This window comes from Balaenoptera musculus, chromosome 10, assembly GCF_009873245.2.
Source record: "Balaenoptera musculus isolate JJ_BM4_2016_0621 chromosome 10, mBalMus1.pri.v3, whole genome shotgun sequence".
In the NCBI taxonomy this organism is placed as follows: Eukaryota; Metazoa; Chordata; class Mammalia; order Artiodactyla; family Balaenopteridae; genus Balaenoptera; species Balaenoptera musculus.
In genome coordinates this window covers 26584351-26609333 of record NC_045794.1, presented here as the reverse complement: position 1 = coordinate 26609333, position 24983 = coordinate 26584351, and the positions used below count along the sequence as shown (strand labels likewise).

The 24983-nt window shown below is 37.5% G+C and overlaps 1 protein-coding gene across 9 annotated transcripts in view; it reads left to right on the top strand.

Moving 5' to 3' along the window:
* DENND5B (DENN domain containing 5B) overlaps positions 1-24983 on the top strand; it is a 210526-nt gene that overhangs the window by 38443 nt on the left and 147100 nt on the right. For 4 of the 9 annotated variants that reach the window (XM_036864676.1, XM_036864674.1, XM_036864678.1 and 1 more), the window contains exon 2: positions 13539-13568. The exons of the other annotated variants lie outside the window; for them this stretch is intronic. In XM_036864676.1, the coding sequence (XP_036720571.1) occupies positions 13539-13568 (30 nt within the window). The remainder of the gene's footprint in view (positions 1-13538; positions 13569-24983) is intronic. 9 annotated transcript variants of the gene reach the window in all.

The following is a 24983-nucleotide window of genomic DNA, read 5'->3' as shown; positions in this document are numbered from 1 at the left end:
ACTGTAGGTACTTAATTTGCCATTTTTATTTGCCAGGTAGACTTTTGGGCACTAAATGAGATGGCGCTGGCCACATGTATTAACATTATTTCTAAGCTTATCTTTCTGCCCTCCAGACTTGAAGCTACTTGAGGGAAGCAGTTTAGCATAACAGTTAAGTACATGAATTCTGGAGTTTAAAGTGCCTGAGATTAAACCCCAGCTCTGAAACTTGCTAGTTTTACCTCTTAAATTTTCTAAGCTTTAGTTTATCATCTCTAAAACAAGGATGTTTAACTCATAAAATTGTTGGATTAATAAATGAGATAATATGCAGTGTCTGGCGTACATAGGAAACAATAAATATAATCTATTATTCACCTTTATAACCCCTGAGCATCTAGTACAGTGCCAGAAGGTATACTCATTATCAATATAATTGATAAATATGCTTAAAACAAAAGCAAATGCTCATGCGTTTGATATTTGTACCTCATTTTGACTATAGTCACTACACTCAAGGCCATATCAGCTCCTATCACAGGTCTGACAAATACTAGGTACTCAATACATGTTTGAATAAATTGTTGATTTTTCACTTGTCCTTGAAATGACAAGTTTTTCTGTTTGGCACTTTATGTTATGCTAAACCGATTAGAGCTTTAGGTGTCCCTTTTGAAAACTGAAACTATGAATTCAGGAAGTTAGATGTTGGCTAGTCAGATTTCAAAATGATGATGAGTTTTTTTGTTGTTTTTTGTTTCTAAAGCTGAGCATCTCAGGTAAGAGACAAACTGTTACAGGTATACGGAGCAGAAATTATTTAATTTATTTGCATGTACCTGGCATTGAGATATATTTCCTTGCTGTTTCTCTTTTGCCATGTGTAGGTAAGGAAATGGTTTGCTATGCTTTAAATTGTGTTTGTTTTTTTTTTTCCCATGAGACTCTTACATTAGTGTATACCGGAATATATTTGTGACTCAGATAGGGCCTCTGTGTATAGGTCCTTTTTGGTAGCAGAACTCCTCTTTTCTTTGTCCTTTGCACATAGAGTTCTTCTTTTCAAGTCTCTAAACATAACTAGGGTCTTGATGAAGGGTTCCAGCTAATCTCCTGTTCCATTTTCTCATGGGAATATACTCCCTCTAGTACTAGTACTTTCTTCCACAGTCTTTGCAAGGTGAGATGAGTTCACTGAGGGTGAATTTCTTCCTCCCTGCTTCCCTTCTTTCCTTCCTTCTGCTATATTAAGTAGAGTGGACAGGGTAGGCCTCACTAAGAAGTGATCTTTGAACAAAGACTTGAAGGAAGTAAGTTAACAAAGTGAATGTTTGGGATAAATGCCTTCCAGGCTAAGAGAACAGGAAAAGCAAAGGCCCTCAGTGGGGTTCTGGTGGTTGTCTTGTGACTTCAAGGAACCTTAAGGGGCCTGGAGGAATGAGCAGTGGGAAGAATAACAGGAGGCGAGGGCAGAAGGGTCACACATGAGGTCAGATCATGAAGGGCCTTGTATCATTGAAAGGGCTTTGGTTTTAACTCTAAGACAGATGGGGAGCCATGGCAGGGTTTGAACAGAGGAGAGACCTCTGACTTAGTTTTAAAAGGATCATTCTGGCAGCTGTATAAAGTCGAAACTGTAGGGGTATTAGGGTAGAAGCAGGAAGATCTGTGAGGAAGCCTGCAGTAATCTAGGCAAGAGATGGTGGCAGCTCAGAACACATGGTGAGATATGGTTAGTTTCTAGATATATTTGGAAGATTGAAGCAATAGGATTTCATTACCGAATCATGGGATGTGAGAGAAGGATAGGAATCAAGAACAGTTCCAAAGGTTTTGACTTGAGCAACTTGAAAAATGGAGTTGATGTCAGCTTAAATGGGGAAGACTGGGTTGCATTGGTTGGAGGGGTGGCAGTGCAGATCAGGAATTTATTTTTGGACATGCTGAGTTTGAAATGCTTGTTAGATATCTTGGTCAAGTATGTGGTTAAGTGTATGAGTTTCAAGTTAGAAAAGACTGAGCTGGAATTATAAATTCTGCACGTATTTAAATCCTTGAGAGTGGGTAACACTACCCAAGGAGAGAACTGTAGATAGAGGAGAGGAAAAGGGCCAACGATAGCTCATTGACACTCTAGCATTAATACTGTATCTAATAAGCACATTTAAAACATTTTTAGGGAGAAATTATGAGTATTTTTTTAATATATATATTTTTACATTTTTATTTATAAATTTATTTATTTATTTATTTTTGGCTGTGTTGGGTCCTCGTTGCTGTGCGCGGGCTTTCTCTAGTTGCGGCGAGCGGGGGCTACTCTTTGTTGCGGTGCGCGGGCTTCTCATTGCGGTGGCTTCTCTTGTTCCGGAGCACAGGCACTAGGTGTGCAGGCTTCAGTAGTTGTGGAGCACGGGCTTTAGGTGTGCGGGCTTCAGTAGTTGCGGCACGCAGGCTCAGTAGTTGTGGCTCACGGGCTCAGTTGCTCTGCGGCATGTGGGCTCGAACCCGTGTCCCCTGCATTGGCAGGCAGATTCTTAACCACTGTGCCACCAGGGAAGTCCCATGAGTATTTTTTTAAAGGATAGAATAGTAAAGGATGGTGGCTGCACTCAGAGTATCTCTTTCTTTTCCCTCTTTTTCCTTCTCTTAGAAAATTCTTAAAATTTTTCCTTTGGTAGTAAGCTCAAGGTCAGAGTGAACATACGGCTGACCTTTTTCCTGGTGGATTAACATCTTTTCATTGTGTTCCTTTCACTGTTTCACTGATGTTCTAAAATCTTCGATTGAACTTCAAGTATATAATTGCTAAACAGATATTAATAAATACTGTCAGATGCTTACTTTTCCATCACACTTTCATTAAGCTGAACAATGAAACAAAATATAGGCAGAATATCTTTACTGGTGTAATTGATATATTAATATTATAAATTTTGAAAATGACTAGCTGTTGGACATAGTAGGGTTTAAATTTTTTTCTTCTGTTTTTATTCCTTGCTTGAGATACTGCCAAAATATTTGTGTTTTAGCAACTTTGTGTGCTTAATCAGTGTATCATAATGAATGATAGAAAGTAGCTGATCTAGCTGATGGAAAATTCTTACTGATAGTTTCAATTAGTTGAATGGAGCTGATTCTGAACTATAATGTGGCTTAGGAGACCATGTCCTTCTTTCTTCTCTCTTCCATTCTGTGTCCCAGTTCTTGAGCTTGTCTCTGAATTTGTTGAGGAAAAGTAACTTATGGAGAGTAGCTTGATGTGCCGTCAGTTCATTTCCTCTACTAATGGAAGGGTTCAACTAAAATAGGTTGGAGACTGATTATTTTCCCTTCCCTCAGTAATAAGGATTATCTGTCAGTACTAGGATGGTAGAAAGTTTGCTTTTCATTTTTCATCTGTTATTAAAACTTCTGTTCTAAATAACATATTTACCACTGAATGAAGGTGTATCTGGTGATTGAATGACTGATATTTGGAAGGACAAGTATACTTTTTTTTCTCCACACAGATAATGCTTCAACAATGCTGATTAAGTTGGCAGTTAAGAGTCTTAAATCACTCCTAATGAGGGATGAAATTGTGTCAGTTGCATTTGTTAATAGAAATCAATATCAAACTATATTCATGAGGTTTCTAGTTTGAACAACCACAGAATTTCAAATACTAAAATAAACCTTCAGTTGCTAAATGGATGTGTAGTCAATTCTTAGTCATTAGATTGATTGGTTTTTTGGGCTTTACTACTGTAATTAAGCCAGTCCTTTTGGGGAGGGAAACAAAGGGGAGTTGATTTAGAGTAGTGTGCAAATGTGTTTTTCTCCATCAGTATGGGTATTCTTCTTGTTTTATTCATGGAGTAATGAGTTCAAAGAAGTTTTAGTAAAATGCCCAATTTTATTTGCAAAGTCAGAATAAACCTTGAAAATAAAAGCTTGTGATACTTGGGTACAAACTAAAAAACTAGGGAAGGGAGTTATTTGGATCTTGCGTCTAAAATTTAGAAGTTCTAGGGAATAGTTTCTGTTTGACCTTGGACATCTATAAGTCTCCATAGATCAGAGAGCTGGGGTTCGGTTTTCTTATTTTGCTGTTCCTTCAGTTTCACTGCGGTAATCTTTTTTAAAATATTTATTCAATTATTTATTTGGCTGCACTGGGTCTCAGTTGTGGCATGTGGGATCTTCGTTGCGGCATGCAGGATCTTTTAGTTGTGGCATGTGGATTCTTAATTGCGGCATGCATGTGGGATCTAGTTCCCCGACCAGGGATCGAACGTGGGCCCCCTGCATTGGGAGCACAGAGTCTTAACCACTGGCCCACCAGGGAAGTCCCCTCACTGCAGTAATCTTTGTGAAGTGATATCATTGCAATTGCTTTTTGTTCCAAGCCCAGGAAAAAGAAAAAAAGGAGGGACAGGGAAGTTTTGACCCATATTGATACATCATATATGAAGAAATTTACAACTGCCCTCTATGAGGAATTACTGAAAGTAACAGTAAAACTTTGTGATATACTTCCATGTAACTTTAGAATGGGCTCAGTGTCTGAGGATGGCCAAAGCTAGATTATCATGATAGTGAGCTGCTGAGACTAGTCTGTGTGGTTGGTTTTGTTTCGGGGGGTGGTAGACTTAAGAGCACCTTCCCGTGCTATGCTTCTGCTCTGGTTAAAGTGGTGAGCTTCTCTGTGGTGTAACAGGTTGCTCACTGTTGCCACCCCTCAGCTCTTTTACTCATTTCTCCTCTTCCCTACTCTCCAAAAGACCTGAAGTGTAGTAGGCAGGTGGGGAGGGCTTTTTGCTTTTATTTATTTTTTTTCCGTTGTTAAGCTTCCTTATTCACTCTAAGCCTTGAATTTGTACTTCTACTTTTTGCCTTTAAAAAAAATGAATATAATTGTATTTTTAAACTGATTGTAAATATATTATACATGATTTTATAGAAAATTCAAGCAGTACAGGGAAATATAAAGGAAGTAAAAATGAACAGCAGCCCAACTGTTGAGAGGTAATTACTGATACATTTTATTGGACATCATATTTCTACTCTCGATACGTGAAGATACAACATATAATAAGTAATTTATTTTATTTAATATTAATAGTAACTTTAATATATACGACTTAAATGTTTTATTTAATATATTTTCATAATCATAATATGATTTCATTGTATAAAACACTATCTTAATCTTTTCAAACTGCATAATATATTTTGGAGGTGATTTCATTTTAGAGCTGCATTATCCTTTTAAGAATAGAATATCATGTACTTTATGATGCACTTATTTATTTACATATTGTCTTCCAATAGGTTCTTAGGTTGTTTTGAATTTTTTATTTATAAACAGTATTGCACAAAACTTCCTAGTAGGAAAATCTTTGCACACATTTTAAATTATTTCTTTAGGTCATATTCCTAAGGGGCAAGCTACTGGATCCAGTGGCATATATATTTTATTTTTTAATGCATATTGCCAAACTGCCCTCCAAAAGGGCTGTACTGGTTTACTCTACCAGTATTCTTGAAGAAATATTACTGGTTTTGACATTTTTTTAAATCCTCCATTATTTATTTTGTTAAGAAAAGACACTCCAGTGAAAATTTCAGAATCTCTTTATTCTATAGAAAATAGCTTTCTTACTAGTGTCCTGCAAAAGCCTCTGGAATTTCCAGATGTTGTAAAGTTCTCTTTTGAAAATTGAGTGTCCTCTTCCAGAAACCCATGTGACAAAAATTTCTTTTTCTAAAAATATACATAGGGACTTCCCTCGTGGCACAGTGGTTAAGAATCCACCTGAGGGGCTTCCCTGGTGGCGCAGTGGTTGAGAATCTGCCTGCCAATGCAGGGGACACGGGTTCGAGCCCTGGTCTGGGAAGATCCCACATGCCACGGAGCAACTAGGCCCGTGAGCCACAACTCCTGAGCCTGCGCGTCTGGAGCCTGTGCTCTGCAACAAGAGAGGCCGCGACAGTGAGAGGCCCGCGCACCGCGATGAAGAGTGGCCCCCGCTCTCCACAACTAGAGAAAGCCCTCTCACAGAAACGAAGACCCAACACAGCCATAAATAAATAAATAAATAAATAAAGTTTAAAAAAAAAAAAAGGATCCACGTGAAAATGCAGGGGACACGGGTTTGGGCCCTGGTCCAGGAAGATCCAACGTGCCATGGAGCAACTAACTCCGTGCGCCACAACTACTGAGCCTGTGCTCTAGAGCCCGTGAGCCACAGCTACTGAGCCCACATGCCACAACTACAGAAGCCTGTGTGCCTAGAGCCCATGCTCCGCAACAAGAGAAGCCACCACAATGAGAAGTCCACGCACCGCAATGAAGAGTAGCCCCCGCTCGCCACAACTAGAGAAAGCCCGCGTGCAGCAACAAAGACCCAACACAGCCAAAATAAAAATAAATTAATTTAAAAAAATACATAGGTACCATAATTAAAGTAACATTTGCCTTTTAAAATGATTTTTAAAATCTTAGGCTTTATTCACAACTTTAAAAATTATAATTTCTTTTCTTAGAATTAAGAAAAAAAGACAGTGCCTTTTTAGTGTAACAAGGAGACTTGGTTATCACTGCTGATGCGAGTAGATGGTACATTTTAACTCATTTCTGAACTTTCTTACTGAAGCCATAATTAGAAAATGAGCTTGGCTTTCAGTACTGTGCTTATTGATCCTATGCTGAAAGGCCCAAGTTTTCATTTACATGCAGGAATATATTCTCTGTGTAAGGAAACTATAGTACTGACCATTGAAAAAATAACCTAGCCATAAATTAATTAAATTGGTCCCCTTGAGGGCACTCTTGCTGAAAAGGTCCATCCTTTTACCCAAAGAAGAAAAAGGTTTGATTAATTTACAGATTCTGCTCCAGTATATTATATATTATTTGGGAAAATATCAGGCTCTCATTAATTTAAAAAAATTATCCTATGGGAAATTCACTTACCTGTTAATTGAATTCGTTTCCAGAAGGATGTGAAAGCCTCAGATCTTGTGATGGGAGTCAGGTTTGTTGAGAGACAGCGTGTCATGTAAGGAAAAAACCTGGTCTCAGAGTCAGATATTCTGGGTTTTACTCCTGTTGGGAGACTCACTTGACCTCTCTAGGCCTCAGTTTTCTCAACTGAGCAGAGTTGGTTCAGCCGCGCTTTGCGGAGCTGAATGAGCATGTCAGTCACTGGGGGGCAGAGTCTGGTTCAGTAGGTCTGGACTGGGCCTGAGGTTCTGCATTTTGAACAAGCTCCTGGGTAATAGCAATGCCGCTGGCCCAAATATCACAATTTGAATAGCAAGGAAATAGATGATATCTGTGTTTTCTTCTAGCTCCAAAAGACTGATTCTAACTTAAGCTGTAGTAGACATTGTTTAATATCTTAACATTTTAAATAAATATTTTTTTGGCCGCACCTTGCGGCATGCGGGATCTTGATTCCCCGACCAGGGATCAGACCCGCACCCCCTGCAGTGGAAGCATGGAGTCTTAACCCCTGGACCGCCAGGGAAGTTTCCATTTTAAATATTTTTAATACTATTAGGTTTAAGTGAAAGAAGACAAGTGTCTTTACAACTTTTAAGTTTGCTAGCAAGAGACTTTCTTCTGATCATGTCTAAGATTTGTTTTAAAGTATTCCACTCCCTCCCTTAAAAAAGTTGAGGGGGAATAGATAAAACAAGAATAACAAAATATTGGTAATTGTTGAAGCTGGATGACGGATACATAGAGGTTAATTATACTTTTCCCTTATTCTCTGTCCTTAGGTGAAAGTTTGAAAATGTATTTTAAACAAAGAAAGAAAAGTAAAACACAAACAAAACTAAATGTGAATTTGCCACTATCACAGACTGATGATATATATACATATCTATATCTATCTAGCTTTAGGCACCATTTCTCAGTACTAACTTGCCTAATAGGAAGCAATGTGGCAGTGACCTGAGAGAGTCTTTGAAGGAAAAAAGCACAATGGCTAATGAAGCACATTTGCTGGAAGGAGATAAACTCAGAGCTGCCATTCTCCATGTGCGAATCTTAGGCTGTTTGTTTCTGTTAAACATTGCAGATGTGTCTCTGCCAACTAAACTTGACTGTGTTAGTGTGATATTTTTGGAAATTCACTTTGCAAACTGTGAACACAACATAGATTTTGGTTGCTGTTGTTGAATGTATCAATCAAATATCGCCATTTTTTAAAATAGGACAAAGATACTTAAATTAGTGTACAGGAAATACACATTCAACAATGTTTTCTGCTATGCCAGGGGCTTTTAGATGTGGGATTATAATGTTGCTTTTATTATTTTTATTTATTTATTTATTTATTTAGTATAAGCAAGATTTTAAAAAAAATTTTTAAATAAATTTATTTATTTATTTTTGGCTGCATTGGGTCTTCGTTGCTGTGCGTGGGCTTTTTCTAGTCGTGGCTAGCGGGGGCTACTCTTCGCTGCAGTGCGTGGGCTTCTCATTGCGGTGGCTTCTCATTGCGGAGCACAGGCTCTAGGTGCACAGGCTTCAGTAGTTGTGGCTCGCAGGCTTAGTTGCTCCGTGGCATGTGGGATCTTCCCGGACCAGAACTCACACCCATGTCCCCTGCCTTGGCAGGCGGATTCTTAACCACTGCACCACCATGGAAGCCCAATGTTGCTTTTAAATCTAGAGTGATTTTACACTCTGAGCAGAAAATCTTGATTCCTACTAAATATGTATTTTTCAGGGAGGAGTTGAAAACAAAATGGAGAAAGAATATAACAGAGCTTTGTTTTGGTAAGGTTTCGGGAAAATGATCAGAAAATAGTTACCGGGTGGCACCCTGTTTAGGAAAGAACATTTTGATATGGGATAAACAAATATACTCTAATATAAAGCTAACTATCTAGATTAGTTATTTTATAGGTCATATATATAGTTTATAATTTGAGAATAAATATTTAAAAAGCACAAATTAATGCTAAGTTAATAACAAAAACTAGAAAATAAAAAAATAAAATATTTTAGAAGTGTAAACCCCAGCCACAATGATTGTTAATATTTCATTGTATTTCCTTTCTGTTTTTAATGTGATTTTATATAGTTTTTCTCCTACCTTACATATCCTTTTATCCTGTTCTTTCACTGAATAGTATAAAATATGCACTTTTCATTATTATTCAGTCTTTTATAAATATAACCTGAGTAAAGTAATTCTCTGTCAGGTCAGAGTGAAGACCTTCATGGCCCCCAAATGGGTAGCTTAGAAGTATCTTTTTACTTTGATTTATTTTTAGGCTAGGTCTAGGTTTTTTATTATGATGAGGGAAATGGGCATAGGAAGCATTTTCTGTTGGAGAGATCAAGGCAGTTGTGGGGTCCATTCGATATTTGAGTTTTGAACTGAAAGAGATTCTTACATTCATCCTGGAAAGAATGTAATCCCAGGTTGAACAGAGCCACACTAGACCTTTAGTCCAGACCAGTGACAGCTCTGATGCCAGGATTCAGGACTTGGAAGGCTCTTCTTGGGGAAGTCACACTTCTGAATCAAACCCCAAAGTGAACCTTTGGGGATAATTAGGATGCGGTGCAGGTATATTTTGTCAGCCCAGGGAGTTCAAGCCTCAGCAAAGGACAAAACAAAATAAAAGATATGTATACACATACATGGATTAAGTGAGCTGATACAAATAAAGTGCTAAGAACAATTCTTACCACTTAGTTAGAATATAAATGTTAGGTACTGTGTAAAGAACTGAGGAGACTTTAAGTCAGCTTTTATGTTTAATGTTAAAAGTAGTTACACACTTTTTAACAAGAAAGCGTGAATTTCTTTGAACACTGAATAAACTGAACCAAGTTGAAAATAATGATTAAGCCTGTTTGTGCCTCTCTTTCTCCTTCATGTTTTACCCATTTTACTGAGGACCTTCCTCGGTTTTACCTATTTCTCTAATTTAAAAGCCTTTTTTAGATGCCTGAAGTAAAATGGGAGATAAATCTTGGCTGATTATTAGAAGCAGGGGGAATTAGCTAATAATCTCACTGGTAATTGAGAACAGGAATTTAAATGTAAGGTCTTAGGCTTCTGTTCCTTTAAGGTTTAAAGTTTTCAGAAGTAAATGTACTTGTTCTATTAAGGAATTTCTTTGGAGCATGTTTTCATAAGAAAATTTTCATGGTGTCTGAACATGACTTGAACTTGACAGATTTCCCTTATCGTCAGTGTACTTGCTTTTAAAGATGTGAAAGTGTGTATTCTATTTTTAAAATCCAATAAATTTTTAATTCTGACACATTCAGTTTGTGCTTGGATTTTCAGATCTCTAGCAATGTTAATTTTCAAGCCTGAAAGTTTGAACTATGTTAAGATCATGGATCCCATTGAAAATGTAATAAAATGTTTGAACCTTCTTTCTAGAAAAATGTATGTACATTCAAAATGTTGTATACAGTGTGAGATTTTTCACAAATATCCTGAAACAAAAATCCATATATTGTTTTTAAACTGTTGCACCTCCTAAGTTAAAAAACAAAATAAAATAAAATAAAGTTAAATTAAATTAAAAAACAAGGTTCCTTCTACCAGGGGAAAAAAAACCAAAACTGTTGCTCCTCCTTAGATATGTTACTAGTCTGTTTCCATTTAGTTAATGTCTCATTGTATTAAATTTCATTAAAATTGAACTACAGTGATATAGTGTTTAGTTTGCATAACACAGAAGTTCTAGATTGTCTCTTTGGAAGCAATAATAAGATAGAGGAGGGGCGGGACTTCCCTGGTGGTGCAGTGGATAAAAGACTCCGCGCTCTCAATGCAGGGGCCCAGGTTCAATCCCTGGTCAGGGAACTAGATCCCACATGCATGACGCAACTAAGAGTTGGCATGCCACAACTAAGAAGCCCATGTGCCACAACTGAGGAGCTGCCTGCTGTATCTAAGACCCGGCGCAACCAAATATATAAATAAATATTTTTAAAGAAAATAGAGGAGGGGCAGTTGTGCTAAATGGTTTTTTTGGAGGGTGCAGAATTCAAAGCAGTGACTACTGATAAGGCAAATATAGCTATCCCTGTTTTATATACTTTATATATTTGTATATACTTTGTCTTTTAAAAATGTAATATAAGAGATTCTTAATAAAAATTGTCATTTTGTGTTGGGCATTTTTTTAAAAGGTATTCTCTTGAGTGATGGATGTTTAATTCTTTTTATAGGACTTGGAATGGTATATAGCAGTATATATTGTAAAATTTGGGGGAACCAGAAAATCTTTCAAGACATTTAAGTAGTCTGGGCTTCCTTCAGTGGATCCAGTTTCCTTGAAGAAATGCTGATAGCTCCATCCAATCTTAGGATGACTGAGGTTATAAATTTTTCTTTGGTTCTTTTCTGCCCTGATGTGTACCACTTTGTGATTTTATAGGTTGCTGTAACTGTCTCCTTTGGTGATCTAGTCCAATATCATGACTTCAGTATAATCTTATATTAGCACTCTACTGATTAAATGTTAAATTTATATCACTAGCTTAGAGTTTTCTCCTGAAATCCAGACTTTTATCTAACTGCCTTCTTAACATCTCCATTTTGAATTAGTATCTCAAAATTAGTATGTCCAAAACTGGAATTCTATTATTTCCTATAAAAAGTATTCTTCCCCTTCTCAGTTGACGGTAGGTCAGTCTCAAAGCCTTGGAGTCACTCCTGATTCCTCTCTTTCTCTCACACTTCACACTCTGTTTAGTCTATCAGTAATTACTGCCTCAACCTTCAAAATATATCCAGACTCCAGCCACATCTCACCAACTCCACTGCTACCACCCGGTTAGAGTTACTATCATCTTTTGCCTAGATTACAGCTTCTACAGTCTTCTGCTTCTTCCTTTGCCCCCTCTAGTGTATACTTAAAATTTTTTTTCCTGCAGATTCTTATTTTGAAAAATATCAAATCTATAGAAGAGTTGAAAGAATAGTATAATAAAAACCCGTAAACCCTTCCTGTTAGATTCACCTGTTGTTAACATTTTGCTACATTTGTAAATTATCTAGTGAGTGTTCTCTCTCTATACATGTGTATTTGTTTTTGCTATACAATTTGAAAGAAAGTTACACATTTTATGAAAGTTCATCTCTGATTCTTTCAATATATAACCCCTAGGAACAAGGATATTATCCTGTAACTGCAATCCTATTATCACATCTAAGAAAATTAATGTTAATTCAGTATCATCTAATGTCTAAGAAATATCTTTTATACCTTTCCCTTCTGTAGTAGGCTGAATAATAGCCCTCTAAAATATCAGATCCTAATTCCTGGAACCTAAATGTTACCTTACTTGGAAAAAGTATTTTTGCAGATGTGATTAAATGCACGATTTTGAGATGGAGAGATTATCCTATCCTGGATTATCCTGGTGGACTCTAAATGCTTTTCACATGTGTCCCTATAAGAGGGAGGCAGAGAGAGATTTCACACACACACACACACACACACACACACACACACACACACACACGCATACACAGGAGGAACTGATGTAAAGATAGAGGTAAATATTGCAGTGATACAGCCAACAAACCAAGGAATGCCAGCAGCCACCAGAAGCCAGGAGCAGATTTTCCTCTAGAGCCTCCAGAAGAAGTACAGCCCTGCCAACACCTTGCTTTCAGCCAGTGATACTGATTTCTGATATCTGGCCTTCAGAGCTGTGAGGCATTACATTTCTGTTTTATGTCACACAGTTTGTTATATTGTTATAGCAGCCATAGTAAACTAATATACACCCCTTTTAAGGATTTCAGTCAAGGTTGTTCATTTTGCTTGGTCGTTAGGGCTCTTTTAATTTAAAATAGTTCCCCTCACCCTTTTTTTTGTTTTTCACGACACTGACTGTTTTAAAGAGTTCAGGCCTGTTGTTTTGTAGAATGTCCCATATTCTGGAATTACCTTATTGTTTTCTCATGGTTAGGTTCAGGCTAAACATTTTTTGGCGAGAATACCACATAGGTGATGTTGAGTAAAGAGTATTCTTAATTCAACTGCCAGAGTGATTCTTTTAAAACATTAAGTTGGGGCACAGTACTCTGTGCAGTCTCCAGTGGCCCCCATTCTGTTCAGAGGAAAAGCCAAAGCTCTCCTGTGGTGTGGTTCCTGAAACCTGCCTGGCCTTCTCCCCTCCCACTCACCCCTCACTCTGTGCTCTCTTCTCACTGATTGTGGTGCTGCTTCCTGAACAAGCTGGGCACGCTCCAGTCGTGGAACCTTTGCTCTAGCTGCCCCGTTGCCTGGAATGCTCTTCCCCCAGGTATCCTTTGGCCTGCTCCCCCTCATGTCTTGCTCAGATGTCCTCTTCTCAGTGAGGCCTTTCCACACCACTATTTTAAAAATTCCATCTTTCCTCCCCTCCCCCACTTCCGATCTCCCAACACTGCTTTACTGTTGTGTTTTTCCATAGCATTTATTACCTTCTCACACACCACATAACTTACTTATTAAAGTTATTATTTATTGTCTGCTTCTCCTACTTGAAATACAATCACCACAAGGCAGAAATCTTTGTTTTTTGTTCACAGATTCATCCCATGATCTCATGTTCATAGCAGGTACACAACATTTGTTGAATAAACGTGAACGAACTTTAGATGAGTATATCTAATTTTATGTTACTCCACAGTAGAGAGTCTGCTTAAAAAAAAAAAATAGGCAAAACACTTTACTTTGAAATAACTTTATTTATTTATTTAATACATTTATTTATTTTTGGCTGTGTTGGGTCTTCATTGCTGTGCGTCGGCTTCTCATTGTGGTGGCTTCTCTTGTTGTGGAGCACAGGCTCTAGGTGTGTGGGCTTCAGTAGTTGTGGCACACGGGCTCAGTAGTTGTGGCTCATGGGCTCTAGAGCGCAGGCTCAGTAGTTGTGGCGCATGGGCTTAGTTGCTCCGCGGCATGTGGGATCTTCCTGGACCAGGGCTCGAACCCGTGTCCCCTGCATTAGCAGGTGGATTCTTAACCACTGCGCCACCAGGGAAGCCCCTGAGATAACGTTAGATTTGCAGAAGAGTTTCTAAGACACTACAGAGTTCCTGTATACCTTTCATCCACCTCTCCAGATGTTAACATTCCACATAATCATGCTACATTTATCAAAACTAAGAAATTAACAGTGGCATAATACTGCTAACTAAACTACAGACTCTATTTGGATTTCACTAATTTTTCCACTACTCTTCTCTTTCTGTTCCTCTGCCCAATACAGAATACCACACATTGCATTTGGTTGTGTCTCTTTAGTGTGCTCTAATCTGTGGAGAGACTGATTCAAAAAGACTGTAAATCTTTCCCAGGAATACTACCTTGTGTAAATTATTGTAAAACACTGCAACTTGTGCATTATTTGAACAGGTGGCTATTTCAAGGGAAAGAAAGATGGTAAAACTCAGGAGCACCAGAATATGTAGCCATGGAGCATTGGTAAACTTCAGACAAGAAGATCGTAGGATTTGACGGTATTTTCTGGTTTAGGTGCAGAGTATACCTATCTAGTCCATTTTCTTCTGCTATCAGAACTTCCCACCCCATCCATGCTATCACTTGAAGAGATGAATCCTAGAATAACACTTAACCATTTTTGACTTTTTAACAGGTAAATTTGACTCAGTATGTTTAATTTCACTCATTATTTGCCTATGTTACTCTTGGAGGGTAATTAATTCGGTAGTACACTAAAGATACATTGAGTATCTGCTCTATGTAATGCACTGCCTTAGGTCTTGGGAAAGTGGATGCAAAGAAGAGTAAGAAGTTTTTTACTGTTCAGAAGCTTGTGCTCTAGTATAGGTAACATATAACTAACAAATTATAATAACAACTGGTTTGACAGTGTAGAGGAAATTATTAATTTTTGCTAGGTAAGGTAAGAAATGGGGGAGGATCATATTTGAACTTGCCCTTAAAGTACTCATAGAGCTTTTAACACAGGTTAATTGAGATGTAATTCACATACCCTACACATACCAAACATACCATTTAAAGCAAACAATTCAATGGCTTTTAGTATATTCACAGGGTTATGAAACCATAAGCACAAATCAACTTTAGAACATTTTCATTATCCTAAAAAGAAACCCCATATCTGTGTTGACTCCCTATTCTTCCTTCCTTTCAGCTCCTGGCAACTACAAATCTACTTTCTGTGTCTATAGATTTGCCTATTCTGCACAATCCATATACATGAAATCATACAATACGTGTCTGACTTATCTCAGCATAATATTTTCAAAGTTCATCCATGTTATGGTACATATGAGTACTTCATTCCTTTGTATTGCCAAATATTATTCCATTGTACTGGAAGTATTATATTTTATTTTTCCATTCATCAGTCGATGGGTATCTGAGTGTTTCTACTCTTTGACTATTACGAATAATGCTGCTGTGAATATTCACGTACAGGGTTTTGGGGGGACATGTATTTTCAATAGTCTTGGGTATTGAAATTGGGAATGGAATTGCTGGGTTGAGGAACTGTCAGAATATTTTCTAAGGTACCGTTTTACATTCCTACCAGCAGTATATGAGGATTCCTATTTCTTCACATCCTAGCCAACACGTGTTCCTGTTTTTTGGTTTTCGGTTTTTGGGTTTTTTTGGCTGCCCCACGCGGCTTGTGGGATTTTAGTTCCCTGACTAGGGACTGACCGGGATCTTCGGCAGTGAGAGTGCGGAGTGTGGAGTCCTAACCACTGGGCCTCCAGGGAATTCCCTGGGTGTTTTTTTTTTTTTTTTTTTTTTTAATTTTAGCCTAATCCTAGTGAATGTGAAGGGGCATCTCATTGTGGTTTTGATTTGCATTTCCCAAATGACTAATGATGCTGAGCATCTTTTCATGTGCTTATCAGCCATTTGTAGATCTTCTTTTGAGGCATAGAATTTTAATAGATAAAGAAAGGAAAAGGGAAGGGAGCACTTCAGCCTAACAGAACAGGGTCAAAGGCCTGAGAAATGGTGAAGAATCAGTAAAACTATAGAGTAGGGTCTCCAGAAGAAGGGAGTGAGAGAGGACACTGGAAAATTTAGGGATGCTTGGGTCTCTTAAGTTTATTTTTTGATGAGTCAAGTCACGCTGTCCTCTGCTTCTCTTAAGCTTAACATTGCTTGAATTTCAAGGATATTCCTTCTTTTGTAAATGTCAGTGTGTTGTGGCTAGCGCATTTGATTGATTCATCCAACCTTAAATAAAGAATTATTGAGGGCTTACTTCATTCCAGGCGTTCCAGTCCTCAGTTAGTAAGGGGGGTAGATCAGTGAGCAAAAACAGGCAAGGTCCTTGCTTTTCATGGAGCTTATTTTCTAGTGGGGGGTGATTTTTTTACCAATAAAAAACTGCCTGTTACAGGCTGCCTTTATCCAGCATTTCTGGGCTCGGTAAACAAATCCAGGTCTACTTTGTTCATGCTGTTGCTGATTTTGTTGGCTTGGGTCATAGCACCTTTCAGCTTTCACCTTTTCAGACCTAAAGTTTAATCTTTAATCATCCCTTACACAGCAGCATCCTGAAATCCCTCTTGGCATCCTTGTTTCTCTTTCTGGGACTGCTACACTTGAAGTTTTTTCCACTGTCGTTTGTACCAATTAATCAAAAAGACTGATGAACTATAAAGAAAAGTTACATGAATATTTTAAACATTTTCTCTTAAAACATACTATGTGTATTTCATAAATGTTTGTTTTAGGACCAAGGCTTTTCCTTTGAATAAGGATCTGCTGACTATAATTTTCTATGATGTCTCTTATTATAAAGCTCGCATATAATGAATCATCTATGATTTTTAGTTTCCGTTTCTTTACAGTAGAGTGAGAATTTAAAGCCATTTCAAAGAAATCTGAGTGTAAAATCCTTCTAGATTTTTATGATTTTCCATTCCAGTCTTTAGTATTTCTGTATCTAATTAGACAGCTTATTATTTTTTTAGCAGCTTGCCTATGTACATATTCAGCTTCATTTTCATAGAAATTACGAGTCTTTTCACAATCATATTTCATAATTTACTTAATAATTAAATTATGAATTCAGTATCATGTGAAACTGGGTAAACATGTTGGGAATGGCTGTGGCAAACAAATTCAAGTACAGGATGTGGAAGTGCTACTGGCTACGAGCATTTTTGGCCTACTGTGGACATCAGCCATTATGTTTTACAGGAGAAACAGTGTTAGTTCAATCCAAGCTGTTGGTTAAGGAGAAATTGGTTAAGACAGCTGCTTCTGTATATTCCAAGTTAAGTACTCTTCCACTGTTTTCTCCTAGCACTCTATATAGACCTCTTTTATAACTCTTAATTCACTGCTTATAATCGTCTACTTGTTTGTCTTCCATATGGGATTTCATAGTCTTTGAGGGCAAAGGTATACTCTCTTGTTACATTCATAGTTCCTCGTATATTCTTGGCATGTAATCATTTATTCACTTTTAAAAAAGAATTGACTGGGACTTTCCTGGTGGTCCAGCGGTTAAGACTCCATGCTCCCAATGCAGGGGGCCTGGTTTCAATCCCTGGTCAAGGAACTAGATCCTACATGCTACAGCTAAGATTCCGCATGCCGCAACTAAAGATCCTGCACACCGCAACAAAGATCCCTTGTGCTGCAACTAAAGACCCGGCTCGGCCAAATAAATACATGAATTAAAAAAAAAAAAATTGACTGCAAGCTCAATATAACTCAATAATATGACCAGTTCAGTGTGATTCCTAGTTTGTACTAGTTGTATGTAATGTTCAGAATAGTTCCACTGTATTTATGTTGTGTTGAACTAGGGTGATAGATTTTAAGACACATATTGACTAACTTGAGCACATCCCCTAAAAAGTTAATTCAGTGAGACTGAGACTATGTCTGTCATTCACTGCTGTATCTCGAGTACATACAATATAGAGTATTAATGCCTGGCAGACCAAAGGTGCTCAGTTTTTAAAGTTTTTTAAATTACTGAATCCAGGGAATAGAGAATAGGATGGTGATGTTTCTTTATTATTTCTTGAGGAATGATAAAATGAATAGGGTGTGCTTCCTTAGAAAAGGAGATTAGTGAATATATCAACCAAATTTGAAAATTTGAGGCCTAGTCATACAGAAGAGAATGTGGACCTCAGTAGCTCTAGAGAACTGAACCGGGACTAGAGAGTATAAATTATAGGAGAGCAGATTGTATGTTAAACTATTTTCTAATTATTAAGACTTTAAAAAAATAGAATGTATTATTTCATGAGGTCACTGGAAAAGAAGTTTAATGACTTATTTGAGGGGTGTAAAAAAATAAATTTTTGTATGAAATGTGCAGTTGGTTTATCTATACAAACTAAATTCATCCTAATTTAAGCCGTGTAATCTCTTGTTTCAGTCTTCCATAATGTTAATATTCTTTATCAGTTATTGTCTTATAACCTATTATAGGTCTCATGGTCTTAAGGAGAAATAAATGACTTTTTATCTCCCCATTTAATTTTTAAGTTTGGTGGAAAGCAGATACTGTATCTTATTACAATAAAAAATTTTTTAATGGTATGCTTATAATCCAGAAATCTTGATGGATCCAGAAATCTTGATAGATTTTGAATAGCCCCAATTGTCTGCTTTATTTATTAGCGTTACGGATGGTGTGCCAATTAATCTGGCATCAGATTGCTGATAGTACCATAACGTTTGTTGAATCTGATGGGTGCAATAGTCATTACACCCCTCCATGTGATATATAATGAATCTTCATATTATAATGAATAAGTTCTATGAGATATTACTATGAAATAGTACTGCAAAAGTCTGGATTTTTTGTTTTTAATCTTTGCTGCTCTCATAGCACTTTGCAGAGTATCTTATTCATATAAGCTATTCAATAAATATTTATTAAAAGGCTGGAAAATCTCTTGAGTCCTTAAAAAACCAATCACCCATTTAAGGAATTATTTCTTGTTTTACAGAAAGTTTATAAGCCAAAAGTACTTTGGTCCAAATGTCAAGGTTATTAAATTATATTGTTAATTTATTCTTATGTCAACAGGGCTTAATTAATGATGCTCCATTTATTTATTCCAAACTTAGATACATAGCTATAAAAATAATTTTCCTCTTTGTCTAACTTCCAAAAAACTTAACTTGCTGTGTACTTCCTCTGCTTTCTTTAGATGGACTTATTCCAGTTTTGCCATATTAACAGTTGTGGGGTATTCCTTTTTGAACTGTACCCCATGTCTAGAGTATCACTTTTCTTACAGATTCACATGTATGTGGCCAAAGGAACAACTCCATGTTTTCTAAAAGGCCTAGAGAACATGTAGCAGGTACCTCTCGTTTCCCTTTGTGTTGGTCATTTTTTACGAATTACTGGAAGATGGTGGTTCCTGCTGACAGAACCATAGGTTAGTTCTTAAACATCATCTGGAATCTTTTGTTGGGCTTCTTTTGCTTAACAAAGTGTCACTGAGATTCATCCATGTTGTTGTGTACATCAGCAGTTTATTGCTTTTTACTACTGAGTTGTGTTCCATTGAATGAATATACTACAATTTGTATATCCTTCTGCTTTTTGGTGGACATTTGAGTTGTTTCCAGTTTTTTTGCTATTATGAATAAAGCTGACAGTCTTGTACAAATAATTTTGTGGATAATATGCTTCTTAGGAGTAGAATTGGAGGTGTATGGGTTAGGTATAAAACTCACCAACAGTTTTTTAAAGTGGCTTTGTCATTTTATAGTCCCACCAACAATGTATGAGTTCCAAGTGGTCAAGATCCTCACCAATACTTGGTATTGGTATTGTAAGTCTTTTAAATTTTGATCATTCTAATAGGTTTGAGGTGGTGTCTCATTGTGGTTTTAATTTGTATTTTACCTGACAATAATGTTGAGTACCTTTTCATTTGCTTATTGGCTTTTTGTATATATTAAATTTATTCTCTTGTTCAGATTTTTGTCCATTTTTAAAAAATGGGTTGTCTTTTTAAAAAAAATATTGATTATAGGAATTCTTTAAATATTCTGGTGATGAATCCTTTGTCAGATATAAGGACTTTTGGTTTTGAAAATTAGTAAAATATTCAATCTAGAGGTTTCAAGATTCTTTGGGCATCTAAGTAATAGGTCAACTTATTATCGGCAGAAATTCAATTCCAATTATAAATCTAGGGTTGTAGAAGAAGATTGGTTAGGGGGTATGTGGATTTTTCGGTTATCTATTCTGTGTAACAGTGTATGCTGTATTCCATAGTGGCTTAAATCAGCAGTTATTTACTATTTCTCACAATTCTCTGGGTCAGCTAGGCAGGTCTTCTGTTTCACCCATTGCCTACTTGGGTCGCTAATTTGGCTAGATGTCCAGGATAGCTTCTCTCACTTGACTTGGGTGGCTGAAATGGCTAGTGGCCAGGTGGGCCTCTCCTGCTTCTCCATGTCATCTCTCATTATTATTTAGTAGTTTAGCCCAAGTCTCTTTATGTGGTGGTTTGATTCTAAGAGAGAAAAAACAAGAGCTGTCAGGACTCTTAAGTGCTAGGCCTGGAACTGGCACAGCAACACTTCTGTCACATTCTACTGGTTAAAGCAAGTCACAGAACCAGCCCAGATTCAAGAGGAGGAAAATAGAACCCTTCTTTTTTCTTTTTTTTTTTTAAACACTATTTTATTTATTTTATTTATTTATGGCTGTGTTGGGTCTTCGTTTCTGTGCGAGGGCCTTCTCTAGCTGTGGCAAGCGGGGGCCACTCTTCATCGCGGTGCACGGGGCCTCTCATTATCGTGGCCTCTCTTGTTGCGGAGCACAGGCTCCAGACGCACAGGCTCAGTAATTGTGGCTCACGGGCCCAGTTGCTCCACGGCATGTGGGATCCTCCCAGACCAGGGCTTGAACCCGTGTCCCCTGAATTGGCAGGCAGACTCTCAACCACTGCACCACCAGGGAAGCCCAGAACCCTTCTTTTGATGGAAGAGGCAGCATGCACACATACAGGGCAGGGAAGAATTTTTGGTGGCCATTTTTTGTGATATTTTATTACAGTGGAGTAGATGTTTAGAATTTCCTAATAAAAGATGATTTCATTAAAAATATAATTTGTAAGTTATTCCTATATTTATTTCTAAGTATCTTTCCAATTCTTTTTTTTTTATTTCATGCATTTGTTTATCCCTTACTGCATATATTCTGCTACCAACGTTTCTAAGATATTCAAAATTGGAGATGATAAAAAAAGGCTCAGTGGTATATAACAAGGAGGCTTACTGAGCTATTAAAGATGTTAATTAGGATTCATTTCCTTTAATATGCTAGAAAGAACATTATGATGCCACTTTACTGATGAACAAAATGAGCTTAATCACATCCTGGGCACTAAGTATTCTGACATTATAATCTCTTCTCTCTGAGCCCATCACAGCAGTCTTAGGATTCAAGATCTAATCCTGGGCAACATTATAGGGCCAAGTGTATCATATACACACAGTGAAGGAAAGTAGGATGGCCTTGGTAATCCTGCAGTATTTTTCTTATCATATACTTGATTTTCATTTTCAAAAATTGAGGTAAAATTCCCATAACATAAAGTTAACCATTGACCATTTAAAAGTGTACAATTTAGTGGCATTTAGTACATTCACAGTGTTGTACGTCTCCTCATATACTTTTTAAAGGAAGGGCTTATGTCAGGGAAATGAAGAACAATAAAATTATGGCAAAAAAGACTAATAAGATGTCCAAACATTAACTCAAAAAGAACACTTCTTTGGTGGAATGGTTTAAGAGATATGCTGGGACCACTGCCTTCCCACTGAAGTGCCAGTGTCTGGTCAGCAGCAGCATGGCCTAAGCAATCTCCTTCTTGCCCCCTGCCAGCCTCCTAAGTCCTCCAAAACTGCAAGGTTAGTTCAATTTTATCTTACCTTCCCTCTTCTGAGGATGGTAAGCAGTCTCAGGGAATCTACCACCTTGGTCCCCTCTATCCCAAGGCTTGGGAGTTTCACAGACCCATTCTAGATCTGAGAACAGTGCTTTTCCAGGGAGCAGGGATTGTGGGCATTCATTAGCCTCTTCCCGTCCTTTTCTGTGCCTCAGAATGACCCACAGGTTGTCCTGATGGCCAAGGCTACCTGCAGTAAACTTGAAGTTGCAGGCTACTTGTAGGCCCTGCTCCCTCTTCCCCTAAAAATGGAAAGATATTTAGATACTTTTGTCATTGTTTTACTGGGGTCAGGTAAGAACTGAACAGATGTAGTAAGTCATTAGAGATTTAAAGATGTTTTTAAAATTTTGCTATACTCTCCCTCACACACCTACAATAGTCTCAAGACTTAGCTACCACCTCCCTTGACCTAAAAAGGGGTGGAGGGGTGGGGGAAGGAGGAGACATCTGTGAGGAAAAAGAAATAAAAAGAAATACTCTGCCCAGAAGAATCGATCATTCTTAATGATTAGAATGGGATAGAATAGAATAGAAGCAAGAAGATTAAAGAGAAAATAACCTCCTTAGATAGTAGAAGCCCAGTGATTTTTTTTTTTTAACAAGATGTTGGAAAAGTAGTGCTGATGATTATGGGATACATCAAGAATAATGTTAGCAACCTTACTAATTAAAATTTAATACCAGTCATAACTTATTTGATATCTCATCTGTGAAATGGAGATCTGCCTTACTCCCAGAGGAAGGTGCATTTAGGACTGCAGAGTACAGCAAATTTCAATTCCCAATAAGGCCATGGTATCCTAAGAAGTTTCCAGAGGTAATTTGACTCTGATTTTAGCCTTACATGATCACATTAGAGCCAAACCCTTGTAAAATTTGACTCCACTGCACAATGTGATAGATGCTGAAAAAGGGGGTTTAGAGGAGTGCACCTAATGTTCCCTGGCAGGAAATGGGGAACGTTTCCCTGAGATTGTGTCACTGAACTAGGAGCAGATGTTTGCTACATTGGCAGGGATTGAGGCGAGAATGTATTAAACTGAGTGAAAATATTTGTAAAGGCAGAAAGGGGTAAGAATGTGCCAGCAAGTAATCACTCTAGCTAATGTGGGAGGGAAGAGGAAGAGTCGTTAGTTGAACTGGAGAGGTAGTCAGGAACCAGATACAAGTGTTTTATTACAAGCTAAGGAATTTGGATTTTTATTCAGCATTAAAGGGCCACTGAAGGATTTTATGCAGAGGATTGTAATGATCAGACTAGCATAATAGCATATTAAGAAGATCATTTTGGCAGCAATATAGAGGCCAGATTGACAAGGAGGCCAGTTAGGGGTCTACTGGAATACTCTGGGCCAGAGATGATGAGTACCTAAACTAAGGCACTCCTTTATGATGAATTGAAAGAGAAACTAACTTCAGTAATCTAAGGCTGTGCTGCTGAGTGTGGGAGCCACTTAGCCACACATGGCTGTTGAGCACTTGAAACTTGACTGTTGCAAAATGAGATGTGCTGTAGGTGTAAAGTACCAGATTTCAAAGCCTTGGTATCTCAGTAAAATGTTTTTGTATATTTATTACAAGTTAAAGCAATATTTTGAATACATTGGGTTAAGTAAAATATATCATTACAATTAATTTTTCCTGTTTCTTTTTACTATTTTAAGAATGTAGCTACTAGAAAATTTTAAATTATATGTATGGCTCACATTATATTTTTATTTTTTTCATTGCTGGCTAAATTTATTTCAGTTCAATTACTTGCCTAATTTATGCTAGCTGTTTGATTAGAAAGTGTTTCATTTTAACTCATAATAGGTCTGGAAACTGCAGAATGCAAAATGGTTTTCATATATTTGGGAAACAAGGTTGAAAAGCTCTGTAAGACTGTATTTTTATTAATTAATTTTATTAATAAGAGTGTCAACACAGAGTATCTGCAGGAAACTGGCTTTTGCTATGAGGTCACAGTGCATTTTTTTTTTTTTTAATTTTATTTATTTATTTATTTATTTTATTTATGGCTGTGTTGGGTCTTCGTTTCTGTGCGAGGGCTTTCTCTAGTTGTGGCAAGTGGGGGCCACTCCTCATCGCGGTGCGCGGGCCTCTCACTGTCGCGGCCTCTCGTTGTGGAGCACAGGCTCCAGATGCACAGGCTCAGTAATTGTGGCTCACGGGCCTAGTCGCTCCGCGGCATGTGGGATCTTCCCAGACTAGGGCTCGAACCCGTGTCCCCTGCATTGGCAGGCAGACTCTCAACCACTGCGCCACCAGGGAAGCCCCACAGTGCATTTTTAAATCCATTGTTAGATAATGTTTATTCACTCTTCTGCAAATAAATTATTTCTGCAACAGATGTTCCAGAGCTGGTGCATGGATAAGACTGGACTAGAGAAAAAGTTTATTTGAAAAACACTTTTTGAAACTTTTTAAGTGTTGTCTAAACACTCTGGAGTTTTTTTTTTTTGCCATGTTCTAATTGACAAAGGCCAAGAAATGCCCTCATAGGTAACAAACATTCATAGCCAACAGGGATGGCTACCGTATCAAAAACTCTGTCTACTAATGGGTACAGAGTCTTTTTGAAGTGATGAAATGTTCTAAAATTAGATAATGGTGATGGTTGTACAACTCTGTGAGTATACCCAAAACCACTCAGTTGTATAATTTAAAAGGGTGAATGTTAGGGTTATGAACATATCTCAGTAAAGCTGTTATAAAAAACCCTCAATCTTTACATGCACATCTGTTGCAGTTACTGATTTCCTAGTTATTTAATGAGAATTATGTGAGCAGACACACAAAAAGCAACCATATATACAAAAATTCCTGTGATCACACAAAAATGGTCTGTTCTTTTTTGGCTTCTGTACCAGCCTCACAGATCTGGTGGTAGATGGGAAGCCTAGTGGCCTTCTTTGGTGGGTACTTGTGAAGTTATTAAGCAGTGTTTATCTAGCTTAAGGGATTGAAAGGTTGACTGAGTACACTCGATTCTCATTCATATTCTGGTACAAAATGAATGTGATACACTGAAAGGTGTAGACTGAATCCAGCAGGCGAGTAGAAAAAATA